This window comes from Terrapene carolina, unplaced genomic scaffold (assembly GCF_002925995.2).
Source record: "Terrapene carolina triunguis isolate 2854851 unplaced genomic scaffold, T_m_triunguis-2.0 Scaffold90, whole genome shotgun sequence".
In the NCBI taxonomy this organism is placed as follows: Eukaryota; Metazoa; Chordata; order Testudines; family Emydidae; genus Terrapene; species Terrapene triunguis.
Window position 1 is genome coordinate 1423004 of NW_020664441.1, and position 19044 is coordinate 1442047.

The following is a 19044-nucleotide window of genomic DNA, read 5'->3' on the forward strand; positions in this document are numbered from 1 at the left end:
CAAGAGGTCAGACTAGATGATTTAATGGTCCTCTTTGGGCTTAAAGATCTATGAAACTTCACAACTTCTTTGTTTAAAGGAGAGACATTTTCAAGATACAAAAAACACACAAAGCAGAACTTTGCTAAAAATTTCATCGCCAGTTATGGAATTTTGTGAATTTGCAGGTAAGCAAATGCAGGGGGGGGGGGGGGAGGTACACAAAGGATATGGACTCTCAAACTGGACTGTGCTCAATTATTTTTAGCAATTTAGCTAAGTTTTAATTATTTGTGACACTCCCTAGTTAAGTGTGTACACTAGAGGGGAAGGCTGGTCTTGTGGTTAAGGCACCCAGGAGATGTAGGTTCAATTCCAAGTTCTGCTGCTGACTCCCTTGGGAAGTCACTTCATCTCTCTGAGCCTTAGTTCCCCAACTGTAACATGGAAATAATCATCTTTCCTTTCTTCCCCCACTTTGTGCGCAGGGCTGGCCCTAGATATTTTGTCACCCAAGACGGAAAATGTTTCCAGAGCCACCCCTCCCCCAATGGCACAAGCAAAAAAAACCTCAGGGATTTGGCACCCCTGCCCAAAGAGGCCAGTCCTGTTTGTTCAGCTTGTCTATATGGACTGTATGCGCTTCAGGGCAGGGACTCTCTCCTACTGTGTGTTTGTCCAGCACCTCACATAATGGAGCCCTGATCTCAGGTGCAGGCGCTAGTCACCACCACAACACAAATCATAGCAAGGAGTAACACCTTAGTAACATGAGACATCACAACAGCACTTGGATATTAGACCTTTAATGGAGAAGTGCGTTCAGAGCTCTCAGTAAATCCAGAGGTATCGGGTTTGTGAACCAGATGGGTGGGAATTAGTGAGGGCCCAACCCTGCAAAGCCATCGTCTTCGACAGGTTTCTTTGCATGAATAACATTTCCTCCTGTGAGTAATTTGCAGCACTGGACCCTAACTTCCTTTGCACTCCCTAGTGCTCTTTGTTTAGTTGCTGAACTTCGCTCAGCCTGAGCAGTGAAACAAGATGAATCAGTTCTACTTTCTAGTGCCCGCCAGTTCCTACTACCTGGTCCGTGCTGCTGTGTCTGCGTTTCCAGCACTGCACGGAGAATGTTTAAATAAAATAAACCATTTTTTTTTTCATTTAAAGATACTATAATGAAAACTTTCCAGTCCATATGTTATGGGTCAGATCCTCAAGGGGTGCAAATCAGTGTAGCTCTGTTGGTTTCAAGGGAGTTACGCCAATTGACATCAGCTGCGGGAGCCGTCCAAATTCCTGAATCTAAACTGATTGACAGAGTTCCTTCAGGTTTCCTAAACCAAATGATTGTGGTCACCCCCAAAGGCCTCTCTCGAACCAGTGCAGCCCCACCAAGAATAGCAACAAGAGAAGCTCTGCATACACAGAGCGCTTCTACCACTAGGCAACAATGATGAGAATGGCTGTACCCAGACAACACTAGCGCTGCTACCACTGACAATTCCCAGTGCAGACACACCTAAAACAATTGTCTACTTCACCTTGAAATATTCCTTGGGACGATCAGAACCATGGTGCCTGAGATAGGACTCCCCCCATGTGTGCCTGTCAGAGCATCCTGGAAGCAAACATCGCAAGCCAGAGGAACCCAGCTCTCAACAAGAGCAGAATTTCCCCGGGCAAATCAGCATGTCTCTAATTATAAATTCTCCCTATTGACTCTTGGGCTGACCACATTGCTCCCCTTTGAGAGTCCCTCCAGCAGCTCCCCCATCAACACCACATCTAGCTCAAACTTTTCATCTTGGCCTTCCAAGCTCTCTGCAGCTCAGCCCTTCCCCATCTCATTTCTGACTGTGTCCTCCTCACTCCCAGGGGGCTTCACCAACAGTACCTGTCTCAATGGCCCATTTATTGTTTCCTACTCTTCTCTATGCACTTCACCAGGCTGCCCCTCCGCGTGGGACCCACCTACCAAGCCATCCCCCCCTTCTCCCGCCCCCCTCCCTCCCGTTCCAGAAACTCACTTCTCCTACAACCTCCACAGGAAACAAGTTTAGAATTAAAACAGAAAAAGAACCACCCCCACCCCACCCCAAACCATGCCTAGGATTTGCCAATGGATCACACCTGTGGTTTAACCTGTAGACTCTACTCCTTGGGGTAAGGACTGCCTTTTTTTGTGCAGTGCTCAGTGCCAAAGACGTTCTACTGGTATGCCACAAATAATGAAAGACCCCCAATGGCCCCAATTCAGCACAGCATTTAAGTACATGCTTTACTTTAAGCAGATGCTTAATCCCCATTGAAGTCAAAAGGGCACATAACAGGGCTTGTTCCCCGACAGAGCGCCCTTCTGTGGCAATACAGGCAAGTCCTGCCCCACTCTCCCCTACAGTGTCTGGTACCAACTATGTTGCCCATCTTCTCCTCACATATCAGACTGATGGTTACCACCTCTCCAGGGACAGAAATGTCCCACTCAGAGTCCAGTTCAAGCCCTGCGTCCCATAATTTATTAGTATAACAGCAACCACCAGCTGATCCCTCTTAAAACAGACAATTCTTGAAATGCCACAGTAAAATAGATTAAAATGCAGCAGTTCTCCATCCCCACTCCAGGGCCCCATTCTCTAGGCTGGCCACCCAAGAGCTAACTGCTCCACTCCCCAGGTCTTCTGGCCCTGCTCCAGGGCCCCATTCTCCAGGCCACCTGAGAGTGAACAGTCCCTCTTTTTCAATTCCTGGGCCCCTATTCCAGGGCCTCTGGCAATTCGCCATGCCTTCTGCAACATTTCTCCGCAGTCCTCAACTCAGGGCTTCAGCAGGAGGGCTCCTACGCCCCAGACTCCTTTTGCCTACAAGTCCTGCTCGGCTTTTTCTCATGGGAACCTCTCTGAAGAATCAACCTTCTTTTTTGGGGCTCAACCTGCCCTGACTGAGCAGGTTCTTCCCTTTTACCTAGGAGTCTGCATATGAATGTTCTACTGGGCCGGGTTCCCCAGCTCCAGCCAGTTCTCGCCAACTGCTCTCATCAGTCCTCTCTGTGTGCCAGCTCTCAGGCCTCATGCAGCTCTTTCCAGGCATCTCTCACCATGTTCCCCGCTTTCCCAGTTCTTGTTCCCCATTCTCATCTACTGCCTGGGCCTGTATAGAGGACAGGCGTCCTCTACCAGGGCCTGCCGGGAGGCAACTAACCAGTCACTGGTGAACGGGACCTGTTCCCTCTTAAAGGGGCCAGTCCCCCTGTGACAGGGCATAAGCACGCATTTAAGGGCTTTGCTTTATCAGTGCCAATCACAGCCATTTGTCAGAAAAGAAAAGCCCAAGGAACAAGCTGGTTGATTGATTGATTGACTCTTTATCTGGGTTGCTGTTGGTTGGCTGATTTGTATTTTGTAAAGAGGCATCAAGAGATTAAAAACCATTTATCTAGAGAATATTATTAGCAACACCTAAGATTATTACAACTAAGCAGTTACTAAAGATTTAATTTAAATTCTCTTCATTATTTGCATTTGCATACAGGCTGCAGGCAAAATCGGTGCCCTATTGTGCAGGGTGCTGTACAAAACACATTGCAGCAGACAGGCCCTTCTCCAAGCAGCTTACCGATTGACAAGACAGACAATGATCGGGAGGAGACGTGACTTCCCAAGGTTACCCAGCATCCCCGAGCTGGGATTGGCAAAGGAGCCTTCAGGACTGAGACTCCCAGCTCTCATTCACTGTGGGCATTTAACTCTCTTCAGTTCTTTTGGAAGCCCTAGTGGCTTATCCCCTTGGCCATGCTGCCTCTGCAGCTCCGCTCCTCCATCAATTGCTATGTTTGCTTTGCGACAACAGAACCAGCCTAGTCGATCTGACACTTCGACTCTCATACAGTAGCCCAGTGCTGCAGTGTTAGGGTGACAGACTCTGTGGGGAAGGTTTAAATCTCACCAAAAAGTGTTTCCATTTGGTGTTTTTTTTAAAGGAATCATAGATTCCAAAGCCAAAAGGGACCATGGAGCTTGGAGTCCCCACATTTTGGATGGCATGTACCTGTCAGCATGCCTTTAGCCCCTCCACACTGCTCCTGCTGAATTTATACCCAAGCAGCATGTTGTTTTCAATCCTGTCTCCTTTTTGTTCTTACTCTTAGGGTAGTTTGCAGATAACTATGGTAAATGAATGGAATAAAAGCATCCACCTGCCCCAATGAAGTGGAAAAAAGTTACAACAGATATGGAGAGAGAAAAGGAGGTGGGAGAGAGGGACGGACGGACAGAAGGGGAGGAGAAGGTGGAAGATAGGGAAAGGGAGCAGTGGTTGGTGGAGGATTAGACAAGTTGAAGCCTTTGGCTCATGTACCGCTGCTCATCGGCTAGAATTTATGCTTCCCTCACAAGTGACGGAACTGAAGAAATGAGGCCATTTAATAATCCATCCCATGTGTTTCTAACCACCTGCATGGCCAGAAGAGCAGCCCATATCACCATCCCCAGAGGCCAGGCTAGTGCCCTGCCCTGCCCTCACTCGCTCTCCCACACCACTTGCCATTTGTGTTTTGCAACCGTGACCTGCCAGTCTCCTGGGACTTGCAGTTCTCTCCCAGAGATCTCTCTCCCGCCATCTTTGGTAATGGCATCATAAAGTTCAGCAAGATAAGTACCTGGCTCGAGGTGTCACATTACACTCCATCTACAGGAGGGAAGCGCTCCGCTCAGACACACCCTTCATCATCGCTCTCCAGTGCATGCTACAGGGGGAACTCCTGCTCAGCCAGGCACCCCACCACCATCATGTATGACGGATCACCCTACCATGCCCTATCCATTCAGACAGCATTGGTTCACAAGTGTGCACTAGGAAGCCACTCTGCCGCAGCCAGCAGGGGGCACCCTAGGAACAGAGAAGAGGGGGTTACTCAGGGGACAGGCTAATGGGTCCCAACCAGCAGGGGGCACTGTAGGAAATGGAGGAGAGCACCCCAGGGACAGGTCAATGGGTTCCAGCCAGCAGGGGGCACTGCATAGAAAGGGGAGGGGGTGGAGAAGCCACCTTTATAATGAGATGTGTCCATGGGATTCCTTTCCCTATCCTTGCTAAGAGCACACCTTACCCTCCGGAGCGTGCTGTCCTCCTGCGGCCTCTCCCCCTTATCTAGGGGGCTGCTCTTGTCTCGCTGGTTGCACCAATCAGTTTGTCTTTGCGGGGAAGAGACAGGAAGGAGGTGTTTGCCCAGGTCTGTCTCCCATGAAGGATGCTGCCCAGAGATGACTAGTGCTAAGAGCTGGCACATGGGAGGGGCACCCAACGGGGAATTACAGGCTGGGCTCAATCAGTCCTTTGCTGGGCTCCTGTTTGCGTCTCCAGAGAGCTGCTCCCCGTTCCCTGGCAGTGCACACATTGAGTTAATCATTGCTCAGATCCATTTAGCTCATTGGGGTTCTTATCAGACAGCGCAAAGTCCAAGGGCAAGGCCCAGTCAATCAAGAGCGGGGAGTTACCCAGCATGCTGTGCAAGGCAGCCATCCCGCAGCTTTCCTTGCTGGATGCGTGACAAATGGCATACCGCACTGGGAATTTCCAATGGGGTCTACCCCCAGGGTCACCTGAGCTGTGGACCAACAAGGGGTATTGTCCTGGGGTCCTTCAGCCAGAGAGGAGACAGGCAGCGCGGGGGAAGCCATGTTACAGCCATGAAGTCCATGGGACCCTTATTTAGAATAGAGAGTCTATAATCCTGGGGGGGTGGGCCTGCACACACAGGGTCAGCCCAGCTGGACATATCAGCCATGGCCCCATCGGGGGAGGGCGGGGGCCGGTAAGTTCATGTGGCCCAAGCCCAGGACAGGAAGAGTCTAGGAGGGTCCCATTTCTCTCTCCCCCTTTAAAATGCATCTGCTGTCTGTATTTCCAGGTGTAGAAGAGACCAGGACAGAATGAAGCAGAGGAGAGGAGCCGGCCCCAGCCCTAGGGTGGGGCGAGCCCCCCAGGGGGAGCAGCCGCTGACCTAGGGCCAGATTAGTCTCAGACAGAGCCTCCATAGCACTTCTGGGCAATGAACAGACAGAAGGGGCCAGTTCACCCCAGGTGTAACAGCCCTGGAATTACATTCTGGATGAATCTGTCCCAAGAACCTTGGTGACCTCCCTGCTCTAGCAAAGCAGGGCGAAGGGCTGAGAGACGCCTCATCGCAGCCAGCCAGCCAGTCGCAAACACCAACTGCACCCAAGCCAGACAAAAAAGTGGCCACCAAACCGCACAAGTGGAGCTTTTGGGGAGCAAGGGTAGCCACCAGGACCAAAGGAGTGGGCTCAGGGGCTGCCAGCCGAGCACCAAGCCTTTCCCCTCTCACTGGGTCCAATCCAGCCCCAGCTCAGAGGTGACTATGAGGCATTCCTACGTGATGCTTTTACAGTTCAATGAGCTCAGTGACCTCAGCCTACTCCCAAACAGATCGGTGTCTGTGTCGCAAACCCCACCCTATCCAGCACTCGTTGGCAGCCTCACTGTTGACGGTTGGAGCAGAGAAGTCAAAAGCTGATTGTGGCCGATGACCAAACTTCCTGCTCCCCTTAGGCTTGAGCCCCCTAGGAACACATCTGCCAAGGGGCACCCTGGGGGGGAAGTGGCGCTGCCAGCGCTGCCCCTGTTCTGTGGATACAGCAGACTTCATTCTCCTGGGTCATCGGTGCACAAAGCCCTCTCAGAGACACCATGAGAGAGAGACTTGCACAGGTCACGTGGCGAGCTGGAGACAAGGAGCGTACCAGCAAATGGCGCCCCTGCTCCTGTTCCCGGATGGACAGTGAGCACTCCCTGCTTGATCACCAGAGTCTGTTCCATGAATGCTTGACACAAACCCACCTCACCCCCAGGGATGCCCACCAACTGCTCATGGCAGCTATCTGAATACTCATCCTCCCAGCCGGTCGATAGGTTGCTTTGGTCACCTGCTATTGTCTGTGCCCCCTCATTGGATGACTCACACTTTTATAAACCAGAAAGAGGGCTCGGACAAGTGGCTTCTGATTCAGACCAGCTCGCGGTGTGTCTGCAAGGCTTCTGCTTCCCACCAGCCACCTGGCACGTGAGCATTCACTGTGGGAAAGGGCTGCAGGCACCGTCGGAGCAAAACGTTCAGGGTGGCTTCCTCACAGGGTTTGCCCAGCTCTGGCAATGCTGACAAGACCAGAGGGCATCTCCATTCTCCAGGGGTTCGCCAGACCAAGCAAGGGGGAAACGCAGCTCCCCAAGGCTCTGCTTCCCCGTCAGGCTGTCTCGGTGGAATAATTAGCACCTCAGCTCAGTTCAACCCCTGCCCTCCTGCCTCAAATTGCCTTCTCCAGTCAGCACTCCCAGCCACCTGTGCCAGAATGGAAGCCCACATCAGGAAGAACTTGCAGCAAGGAATGTCTCAGACCCTGGTCACCCGAACTCCAGAGGGAACCTCTCTGGGCATTAGCGCATGTTGCTCTTTCTGATTCGCAGCACCAGGAGTAACTCTGAGCCCCTCATCAACTGCCCCCCTCCAGGATCTACTCCCCTACCCCCATATATCCTAACAGCTCTGCCCTTCTCCCACTTCCTCTTTCCTTCTCCCCTCCCACATGTTCTCAGCCCCAGGGAAAGAGGCACCCATGTGGCACAGGCGAGGGGAGGTGGGCTGCACCTGGGGAAGCATTGCCAGAACTGTGAGACCCTGGATGGGGGAGCAAGTTGTTCTGTGTTGGGCTCACACTTGGTAGCAGGATGTGGTCATGATGCCTGGGAGCCTTCTCCTTCCATCCTCCCAAGACAGGCCACAGCTGCTGTGTCTCCCTGTGCCTGGGACCAAGGCTGGCATTCAGTGGGTGCTGGGTTTCTCCCTCTCCCCTGCAGGAGGCCTGGAAGGGGGGCTATGCTCACCAGTGGCCTCAAATTGCCCGCTCTCCTCTGGGACCCAGGTATAGCTCCAAAGCAGACAGGTGGGCTGGGGAGGTCAGATGGCAGGATAGAGGAGAGCAGACAGAGAGGAAAGCTCGGCAGTGGAAGGGTTAAGGGGCCCTGGGCAGTTACCTGCTCGGATCCAGCGCATCCTGAGCGTGGTGACAACAGGTGTCACGCTCCAGCGTCCCCACTCTCCCCCTCAGTCATCCCGCTGTCTCGCTCGGCTTGTGTGGATCCCAGCGCTGCTGCCGGCCGGGTTTTCTATTCTCTCTGTGAGGGGTGGGGGGCTGAGGAGGCCGGGAGGCTGCCACCTCTGCGCAGCGCCTCACTCTAACAGGCACCCTCTGGGATTTGGGTCTGCGGGGGGATTACCGAAAGGGCCGGTCATGTGTTTGTGCTGTACCAGCTTCCCCAGGGCCGTTCTGTCACAGGCTAACTCTGCTCAGTGAAATTTTCCACACAAAGCCTCTTAGCTTCCTGCCCGCAGCAAGCAGCCCCTAGCTAGACGGCCACCTTGTGGGGCCACTGTCCCCCATCCTCCTCCACACAAGCAGGGCCGAGCATGGACACCAGCCCCGGAGCAGATGTGTCCTGCGTTCGGAGTGGGTGGCTCCATCAGCTCTCCCAGGGGGCGGAGAAGGGCTCTCTGCATTCACTCACAGGCCAGAGCAAAGCCAGAGCACCTGTGGTTCCCCGCTCAGTGTCTGCACCCCGACTGGATGAGGTGTGATTCCCCTGGGGAAAGCTCTCCTCAGAAATGGCAGCAGTGGGGAGTGCTCAGAGGAAGCCAGTGGCAAAGGCTGAGAGGTGGAAGCATGGCTGAGCCAGCAAGCCCTGAGGCCCGGACAGCAGCGCAGCTGAGCTGGCAAGCCCGGTAGCCAAGGCTGAAGAGCGTTTGTGAAGCCCCGTCCCTGGATAAATCCAGATCACCTGCTGGTGATTCAGTATATGGGGCTCCTCCCTCTGAGTCAGGAATGACCCAGCCCCACAGCATAGCGCTATGAGATCCTAGTCTGCTGGAGGGGCCATCATCCAAATGAGACATCAAGCTGAGGCTCTGATCTCTTATGGTCACGAGACCCCTTCACAAGAGGAGGGGTGTTAACCCTGTGTTCTGGGCAAATTTCAATTCAAATAATTATGTTCTGCCAACAAAACACTACCTACATTCTCAGTTAGATATGGCATCATGGTCAATTCCTGTCCCAAACTCATGTGAAGTGTTGCTGTGTGCGCTAACAGCTGCCACGTTCCACCTCAGAGGTGGCTGCATTTCAGTGGTGGGGAAAGTGACCCCTACTAAATATACTAAAGTCTGAAGTCCTTTGGGAGCCAGCTGGATGAGAGGTTCGGCAGAAATGCAAGCTCCCTGCAGTCCTCGTCCTGCTCCGGTCTCACCTCTAAGCACCACCCCACCCCTCTCCAGGGCAAATGCTGCATCACCACTCCCATTCCCACAGCCACCTTTCCTTTGCACAGGGCAGTGGGGAGGATCTCAGAGCCAGGGCACTCTGAGTCTGTGGTGTCAGTTAGAGGTACAAGTTCACAGATTCAGCCTATATCCATGTTCACGGCACTTCAATAGTATTGCCTCTGCCTCCTACACAGCATCCCTGCCTTGTGCCTAGGCATGCAGCCTCCAGCTTCCACCCTGGAGGCCCCAGGCCTGAAGTCCCTCTTCCCCCTTTGCTTCCATTATGATAACCCATTTGTGCCAGTTCTGTCACAGGAGACCCCCAAACTGCCCATTTGGGTCCCCTCATAACCCCCCTCACACCCCTGCAGTACCCCAGGAAGTCCTCAAATCAGCTTCTCTCTGGCTCCTTTGGGACCCCCCAGTCACTCCCTCACAATACCCTGGTGGGGTAGGATCCTGAAACTACCGCCTGTCTTGAGAGGCCTCCCTATAGACTCACTGACAAATGAGCCAGAACCTCAGTAGACGTAAATCAGCCAAGCTCCAGTCACTCAAGTGGGGATGCTTTGCCCCAGTCGAGGATCCAGCAGCTGAGTGGAATTCTGCTCCCTCTTTCTTCAAAGACCAACTCTGTTCAGCAACTGATTTTTGCTCACCCCTTGTGATTGCTTATTGTTCCACTGCATTATCCAGTTAGGGTGACACAGACACAGCACTCAGGAGGTGTGAAAAATTCACACCCCTGAGCGCTGCAGCTATGCCGGCCTAACCCCAGTGTAGACACGGCTACACTGACCTAGCTTCTGCCACCCAGAGAGGTGGATTACCTACAGTGACAGAAAAAACCCTCCATCACTGTGGGAAGGATCTACACTATGGCTCTACAGTGGCATGGCTGCCATGGTGTAGCTGTGCTGCTGTAGCGGCTATAGTGAAGACATAACCACATGCCAACAAAAGGATAGGGAGTGGTTAGACCTAGGGATGAGAATGCGAGTCAGTAGTTGCAGGTTCAATTCCCTGCTCTTCCCTCATCTGACCTTGGGCAAGTCACTTCAACACCTTGCCTCAGGGCTGGTCCACACTACCCACCTAATTCGGCGGGTAGAGATCAATCTTCTGGGATCGATTTATCGCGTCTCATCTGGACGCGATAGATCGATCCCAGAAGCGCTCCCCCGTCGACTGCGGAACTCCTGCTCGCCGAGAGGAGGAAGCGCTGTCGATGGGGGAGCCTGCCTGCGCCGCGTGGACCCGAAGTAAGTAAATTTAGTTCGATATAGGAAACGTCGACTTCAGCTACACTATTCTCGTAGCTGAAGTTGCGTTTCCTATATCGATCCCCCGCCCCAGTGTGGACCAGCCCTCAGTTTCCCCATCTGTAAAACAAGGATGACAGTCCTGAGCTGCTTTGCAGAGGGGCTGTGTTCCCTAATAATGTCTGGAAAGCCAGCTGAGATCCAGGATGGAAGGCACCAGAGAAGGGCACTGTCTCAGTCCCATTAATACACACACACTGACTAAACATCCACTCACTCCCTGGCTGATAAACACCGATATACACTCACTCATTCACACTCACAGCTGAGAGATTCCTGTGACCCTTCAGGCAGCGAGCAACAATTCAACAGCAGGGCCATGGCAGCCCTTGTGAGCACACGAGCAAACACAATCAGTCTGTGTACTCTCTCTCTCTCACACACACACACACACACAGGCTTGTTACACACAGAGGAACTTTACCCACTAACACCCTACAAAAAGATTTAACAGGCCAACCCTCAGACAGCAGCCAAGCCGCCATCCACCCCCAGTCCTGCTTGTTCTTCCTTTTAAAGCCGCTCGGCACATCTTTCCCGATGCACATTCTTCAACTACCTCTTATCTCGTAAATTAGCCGAGAGAGAGAGAGGGATCCCGAATAGCTGAGCTCTGTCGTAACTGGTTCCCTCGTGTGAGTGTTAGGCAGAGAGGAAGGTAGGGTTTCTAGCAGGGTGCCAGCCAAGGGTCAGGCTTTTTATACTCCCCACCTTCCCTTTGATATAAAATACAAACGCTCTAGGTAAACACTGAACACTGCAGAGACCAAACTTAACTCCTTTACCTTCCCTGCCAGAGCCTCCGCCATCCCACTCTCTGGCACAAGGCTTTCCATTTCCCCTGCTGCAGGCAGCTCTGCTGGGTGGTAAAGTGATGGGCTGTAGCAAAAACTAAGGCAGAGTCAGACCCAAAGAGCCAGGTTCTTTTGAACTAAGGATAGGGAAACATCCGTCCAGAGAACCCTCAGAGCCTACACTACCAAACCCAACCTTCCCCCACAGCATCTTCCTCCCATCAGCAAAGCCTGCACCCAAACCTCCTCTAGATGCCTTAAAAGCCTCATTTAATCCAAAATCGCCTCATCCCTCACAAATCTCAGAGCAAAGCCCCAAACATTTCCATTCTCTCTTTATCTCCTTTGTTTCCCCGTATCTCCAAGCTCTGTGCCAAAGCAGCAAACTCCTATGGGAGAGAGATGGGTAACTCCAGTCTGACTGAAACCAGGAAACGTCTTCCTGAAATAAAGTCCCATCTCCTGAGATTTTCAGACCCAAGGGGAACCAGAATCAAGCTCACTCCTCACCAGCCGGGCCCAAGGCTGGGGACCTGGGATCTAAGGGATGTTGAATCACAAGGAAATGGCTGCTTAGGCAAAGTGCAAACTTAAGGATGATGCTGTGATCCGAGGAAAAGCTTCTACCCCGAGCGCCATATTGACACCAGTTTAAACATGGAAAAATAACCCTTTCCGCATAGAGGCTTTCAACAGTCCTCTACAGAAGGATTTTGCTATGAATAGACGTGTAAATACCAGAGACAGCAACATGCAGGGGACTGGACTAGATGACCTCTCGAGGTCCCTTCCAGTTCTATGATTCTATGTCTAGCAGACTGAATATGAGGCGAGGGGTTAGGATCTCGTGGGTTTTAATCCTACCTGCTTTCCAAAGGGTTGCAAGGATGAATGAGTTAACCCTTGTACAGCACTTCGAAAATATCAAGTGCTAAAGGATTATTCATAAATATGGTGGAAGTGCTAACAGCAGACTCTGATCTGGTGAGACTCAGTTTATAATGAAGTAGAATAGACTCCCCGAATTATTTCGGCATGTTGCAATGTGCAGAAAAATGAATTCACTCTATGAGGGGAAGGCTTGATTCAAACGTGCAGCTTTCCATGGGAAGCAACTGGGATACTCAGTTTAAAGAATTTATTTGTGTGGATATGAATCGGTCCTACTAATGGAGTTTATCCTTGTAAATGAATACACGTCTAGCATACCGAGAAGAAGCAAGGTATGTTTGTTCACCTGTATACTACCCGTCCTGAGTTCACTGATCTCTCAGGACAGTGAGATCCCAGGTTAAATCAGACTCCTTGCTGGAAATCTAGAAAGATAGGCACCAACCTTCAACTCCTAATACCTGATGATCAGTTTCACTCCTTCAAAACACCCTGGATAGCTGGCATGTATGAGAGACAGAAAAGAATCATCTCATCACCCCTTTCCACGGGCAGTGATCCTTTGTGCTAAAGCTTACGCCTCCATTCCCCTCTCATCCTCACCTACCACAGTGTAACAGACACTGATTAACACAACAGAACGGATGAGCTGCCCATGGGAAACAAACTGCCATGCTGCAGGCTGCAGTGCGAACTAAGAGCGAACATAAAAAAGTTACACAGTTGAGCAACATGCAGACATGAAAGAAGTGTCCTGCAGCCCCAGTTTTCTTCACTTTCCATTTTCACAGGAGAAGGCATGGGCAAGAGATTTTTAGGGTTCACCAAAAATAAATCAAACAGATGGCTCTCGAAACCCTGTGAAATACAAAACACCCCCCTCAAAGTGACAACGAGAGAAAGGCAACCGAAGTTCACTGCTTCTAAATATCACACAGCACAGCACGAGTGGGGGAGCCAAGGGTGTGGGGGGGGGGGGGGGGGGGGGGGGCGGGGGGGGGGGGGGGGGGAGGTGGAGCTTAGAAGCTAGGAGAGTGGGGTTCAGTGGGTTGAGGATGCAGCTGGATTGGGAGTGGGGCCACCAGGAACTATGTCCAACTGAAACCCAACTGAAAACAAAGGCTGACTAGGAAGCAATTTGGTGCATGTAAGAGCCTCTGGAGCAAGGCTTCCGGCCTGGTTAATCCTGTTCCACATGGGACTCAGGATCATGACTAGAAAAACAAGAGAATATTTTCCTTTTGAGGAAAAGAGAGAGAGGAGCTAGAGAGACATCAAAGGGAAAGATTTCACAGAAACCAGAACAGGAGAAGAAACAGAAAGAGAAGCAGCCATAGTCCAAATCATTAGATAAAGCACCTTCCATTGACCATGCATTCATTTCCCTATGATCTGGGCAGCTTCCATGGTAAACAAGCTCACCATCATTTCCGCATACGATCCCCATCCCCCTGTCCTCCTGTTAATACAGTATCAGCAAGCTGCACTCCCCAAACACAGAGCGAGTGAATCTCAACTAAAAGACCAGCAGGAGGGGGGCCCAACTCTGGGTTTGATCAATGTATTAATCCAGCCCTCAAGACAATTGGAGATTATACTGTCACCAGCAACAAAAGCTCCCAGGACCTGCTATAAAAAGAGAAACTGGCTAGGATGTTCCTCCATATCTTCCCTGTGCCACAGGCTCTTTGTGCAATGAGCTGGATGCAAAGGGCAGATATTCTGCACATGCACACCTGAAACATTAGTCAGTTTCCCACTGCTGCCGCCTTTCCCCTTGGAAAGCAGGTTAGCAGAGACCACAGGAAGAGGGATCTCGGGGAGACTGGGGACGCATAACGAAGGGAAAGAGACAATATTAAGAAGAGGGAAAGAGGAGAGAGAAAAAGAACTGACAAAAAAAGAAATGCAGAGAGACAGAGCAAAGGGAGGTGCACAAAGACGAGGCAGTGAGGAGAAACAGTGAGAGGAAAGAGGAATTAAAACAATGGTCAGAAATGGCAGCAGGGCCCCAATTTGCTCCATAACCTTCATTCAACTGAGTGATTCTTAATGCAACAGTTTAACTTTACTAACTATTCAGTTATTACTAAATGGTCACGTTCTACCCTTGATCTTTGTCCAGAACCCAGCAAAAGGGGCCTGATTCTCCTCTTGTACCAACATTACACTCCATAACTCCTCTGGCCTCAACGGCGTCACTCCTGATTCACGTTGGTGTTAAGAGGAGAATACAAGCCGAGGTCTTCTGGGGATTGAGGGGAATCTGTGTCTCTGATTGTGCAGCGCCAGCCTACGGAAGCTAATTAAAAAGGTGATTAGCCCCCAGCACAGAATGTTATTGTAGGTATGATCAATCGGTGGGGCATTTGGAGCAGAGGACTAAGCATTCTGTAAGGAGTCCCTTTCCAATGGGACAGAGGGAACAGGGGAGGGAATCTGTGCTGATGTCCTTGGTCTGGGAGCAGGGGGATCTATACTGCAAGCCATGGGGTGATGGAGACGTACTGAAGTCCTCGGTCAAGGAGCCTGACATCCATGGTGCATGGCTCAGGGGACTGGTCTGGAGGCCTTTGGTCTGGGGGTGACTGTAGAGGCTGGCCTGGTGCTGGGCTCTGTGCTACAGTGAAGACTATGATGGTGGCATGTGTCTGCTGGGAGCCTGTGTCCCTGAGCTGGTAGTGTTGGGATTAGCATGCCCCTGTTCTGCGGTAAGGAGGCGGCAGGCTGATGGCCTTGTCACGGGGAGACGGACAGAGCCCATACCTAAACCCCAGTCTGAGGGGGGCTTGTGTTCAACTTCCGCCATCTGCGGTGAGGGCAGGTGCCCAGTCACAAGGGCAGCCACCGGGGCTCAGCTCCCCGCTGGGGATGCGAGAGCTGGGGATGAGTGCCAGTCTCTCGGAGCGATTTCTGTGCCCAGGTCCCTGCTGGGGGGTACGGGGGAGGGGATGGTGGCCTGCACCCAGGTCCCTGCTCAGGGTGGGTCGTGTTCTCAGGTGCCTGGGCAGATGTGTGGGATCAGTGGGGATGCGGGGGGATGCGGCCAGGCGCTGGCTGCGGGGTGTCTGCGCCCCGCTCTGGCCGGGGGTCCCGGGCTGCCCACCGCGGTCTCTCACCTTCGAAGAAGCGCTGCAGAGCCTCCGTCTCATCCACCACCTCCATAGCTGGGCCATGCACCGGGCCGCCGGGCTAGTGGCCGAGCCCGCAGGGGGGCATCCCCCCGGACACGCAGAGGGGACGCCCAGGGGTTCGGGCCGCGCAGCGCCGGCGGGGACTGGCCCCTGAGCGCTCGGGGTGCCCCGCTCCGCTCTCCCGCCCGTCCGCCGGCTCCCCGCGCCCCGGCTCCGGCGCCGCCGAGCGCGCCCCTCTGCGGAGCTCTCAGCAGCCGCCGCGGCTCCCCGCGGGGGGTGTCGGCCCCGTCCGGCCCCGGCAGCTGTCCATCGGCCTCCGAGAAACAGCAGCAGCCCTGACACTCAACTTGGGCGGCTGGCTCCAGGGCGCCCTGCCCGCCGCGCGGCTCCTCCCTCCGGCTCCGCCTCCCGGCCCGGCCCCTCTGCTGGCCGCCGCGGGCAATGCAAGCACCCCGCCGGGGGGAGCCGCTCCCCTCCATCGCCCTGGGATAGTCCCGAAGCCTTCCCAGGGGCAGCCGGGCTCACCTTCCTCCCCTCACGCACCCACCCCAGCACACCTGGCCCCCAAGCCTGCACAGCGCCTGCCATTCCCACTCCCCCACGGGGGCTGGCACCCTCATTCCCCCCTTCCCCTCCAGCAAGCGTTGTTGTTATGTAGGATAGCTCTGGGAGGTCCGCACACCCCTATTGGGGGTGACTCTGCCCACCCCCCCCCCCCCCCCGTTTGTTATTGTAGGGTGGCTTGCATAAACTGGTTTGTTTTTTATAGGGTCAGTCAAGCACTGGTTTATTACTGGCCTTGCCTTTTGTCAGGCTGAGCTAAGCCCACTGCTTTGTTAAGGTCAGGGACAGTGGTAGGGGAGGGGTGCACACATTGATTTGTTAATGTAAGGTCGCTCACAAACACAAGCCTGCCTGCACTGGCTCCTTAATGTAGAGTTGTTTGGGGTGTGGGGGTTTGGACTGAACACACGGCTTTGTAGGGTCACTCACAAACACTAGCCTGCCCACACTGTAGGCTGTCCGGGGGAGTCTGGACTGCATTGATTTGTTAGTGTACGGTCGCTGACAGGAGCTAGACTGCCAGCACCGCTGAAAAATAACCCCAAAGCATGTGTTTTGAGAAGAGAACCTGAGCTAGTTTACAAAGAGATCTGAGAAAGCCCAGTCAGACCTCTGGCCTTATGGCCCAGTTTCACCTCCCTAGATGAGACAACACTAACCAATTTGTCACTTTCAGAAATGCCCTCCGCATGTTTCATACAAACTACTTACGCCTCCATCACCGCCAGTGTCATGAGAGAAAGAGTGAGTGTCCTGCCAGGGCCCCACTCCACTTAGGTTCTGAGCACTCAACTCCCACCCCTAGGAAGAAGACCCAGAAGGAAAGAAAGAAACAATCGTTCCTTGACACTCCCTTTACAGAAAAGATCCTCATTAACATTATCATTATTTTTGCCAATCACAACTTAAATTTAACAGCAAGAGGTGGAAAACAAACGGTTTGAGACCTCTGCACAAGCCCATGGGTCCGATCCTCATTCTTAAAACCTGTCATCATTCTTTCTTTCAACGGGGGGAGGGAACATTTGGGTTTTCTTCCCCAGATGTGTCCACAATCAATAATAATGCCTCAAAAAACGTAACAGTACAGTAGCTAAATGAAGTTACAGTTATCTGACCACAGTTAACCAAAGGCAGAACCCCTGCCAGCAGAAGACTGTGGGCCCATTATCTTCTGGGCAGATAAAGCACACAATGAGGTTTTGTCCGTCCCCACAAACCAATTCAGAAGGGCAGATTCTCTTATATATATAAATATATTTTTCTCTCTCACACAGCTGTGCAGTGACCAATTCTTCTCTGAGGAGTGGGGAGGGGGCTGAGGTTTGGGGATAGTAATAGGTCTATTCTTTCGGGGTTGGAAAGCAAGAGCTCAACAGCCTTTTTTTCCTCTCTCTCTCTTTCCATTAAGACAATTGTTATTCTCCATTACATCCCATCCCCCCCGCCCCCCCCCCCCACACACACACTCCCCCTGCCCACAGACACAAGCTGCATGTACCCAGGGAGGAAGCAAAACATTTCTCTGCGGAGGTTGATGACGTTAGCCACAAGACTTAAATCAAAACTCAGCTCCAAATGCTCCCCCAAAGCTGAATCTGGATGTAATGACGGGTTCCCCCCCACACACAGTGATGGACTTCGAAACAGAGCCTTGGAATTAGACACCCCTGAACCTCATGACACACAGAATCAGCTCTTGATTGGCCAGGATTAATTCTAATGAATTTATTTATTTCCCTCTGTTTCTGCTTGGAGATTTGAGCTGTTGTTTGGTAGTTGAAGGCCAGATCCAGTCACCCTTACTCACAAAGAATAGCTACCTATTTCTCATGTAGCACAGGTACGTGCAGACTAAGTTGCTACTCGATGTGAGTGCAGATGGCTGGATCCGGCCTTTCAGAAGCAAATGGCTCACATGCTCTTCTCTGCTATTTCAGTCACTCTTCACTCCCTTCTTCTTCTTTTCGTGGGTGGGTTGGCTGATTTGTTCTTGGTTTTTATACAGTTCCATGATCATGTTAAGCATTGGGACAATGTGTTATGGGGAAAAGGGGGCTGACGAGGACTTTACCCCCACCAGCTCCCTGTCCTGCCATTGGAACCCCGTTTCTGCCCTGCAGGCCTCTGTTCATTCAGATCCTGCACTTCATCACTCTACTATGGGGCTCCCGGATGAAAAGAGAACGGAGATGTTGAAAAGCAGTCATTCAATGGGGCAGGATTTGTGCTTTTGAAAATCTGCCTCTTGATGTCTGTACTGTGAATAGTTCTCTGAAAACATCTGCTCAGTGTGCAGTGGCAGTCAAAAAAGCGAACAGAAGGTTAGCAACCATTAGGAAAGGATTAGATAATAAGACAGAAAATATCATATTGCCTCTATATAAATCCATGGTATGCCCACATCTTGAATACTGCGCACAGATCTGGTCGCCCCATCTCAAAAAAGATATATTAGAATTGGGAAAGGTACAGAGAAGGGCAACAAAAATGATTAAGAGTTTGGAACAGCTTCCACATGAGGAGAGATTAAAAAGGCTGGGACTGTTCAGCTTGGAAAAGAGGAGACTAAGGGGGGATATGATAGAGGTCTATAAAATCACGACTGGTGTGGAGAAAGTGAAACATAACACAAGAACTAGGGGTCACCCAATGAAATTAATAGGCAGCAGGTTTAAAACAAACAAAAGGAAGTATTTCTTCACACAATGCACAGTCAGCCTGTGGAACTTATTCCCAGGGCATGTTGTGAAGCCCAAAACTGTAACGGTTCAAAAAAGAATTAGATAAGTTCATGGAGGATAGCTCCATCAATGGCTATTAGCCAAGATAGTCAGGGATGCAACCCCATGCTCTGGGTGTCCCTAGCCTCTGACGGCCAGAAGCTGGGACTGGACAATAGGGGATGGATCACTCAATAATTGCCCTGTTCTGTTCATTCCCGCCGAAGCACCTGGCATTGGCCACTGTCAGAGGATGGGATGCTGGGTTAGATGGACCATTGATCTGACCCAGTATGGCCATTG

At 52.0% G+C, this 19044-nt stretch overlaps 1 protein-coding gene across 1 annotated transcript in view; it reads right to left on the reverse strand.

Moving 5' to 3' along the window:
• MYRF (myelin regulatory factor) overlaps positions 1-15808 on the reverse strand; it is a 100275-nt gene extending 84467 nt beyond the window's left edge. The window contains exon 1 of the mRNA XM_024198366.1: positions 15440-15808. Within this exon, the coding sequence (XP_024054134.1) occupies positions 15440-15485 (46 nt within the window). The 5' untranslated portion in view covers positions 15486-15808. The remainder of the gene's footprint in view (positions 1-15439) is intronic.
• Between the last annotated feature and the right edge of the window lie 3236 nt (positions 15809-19044).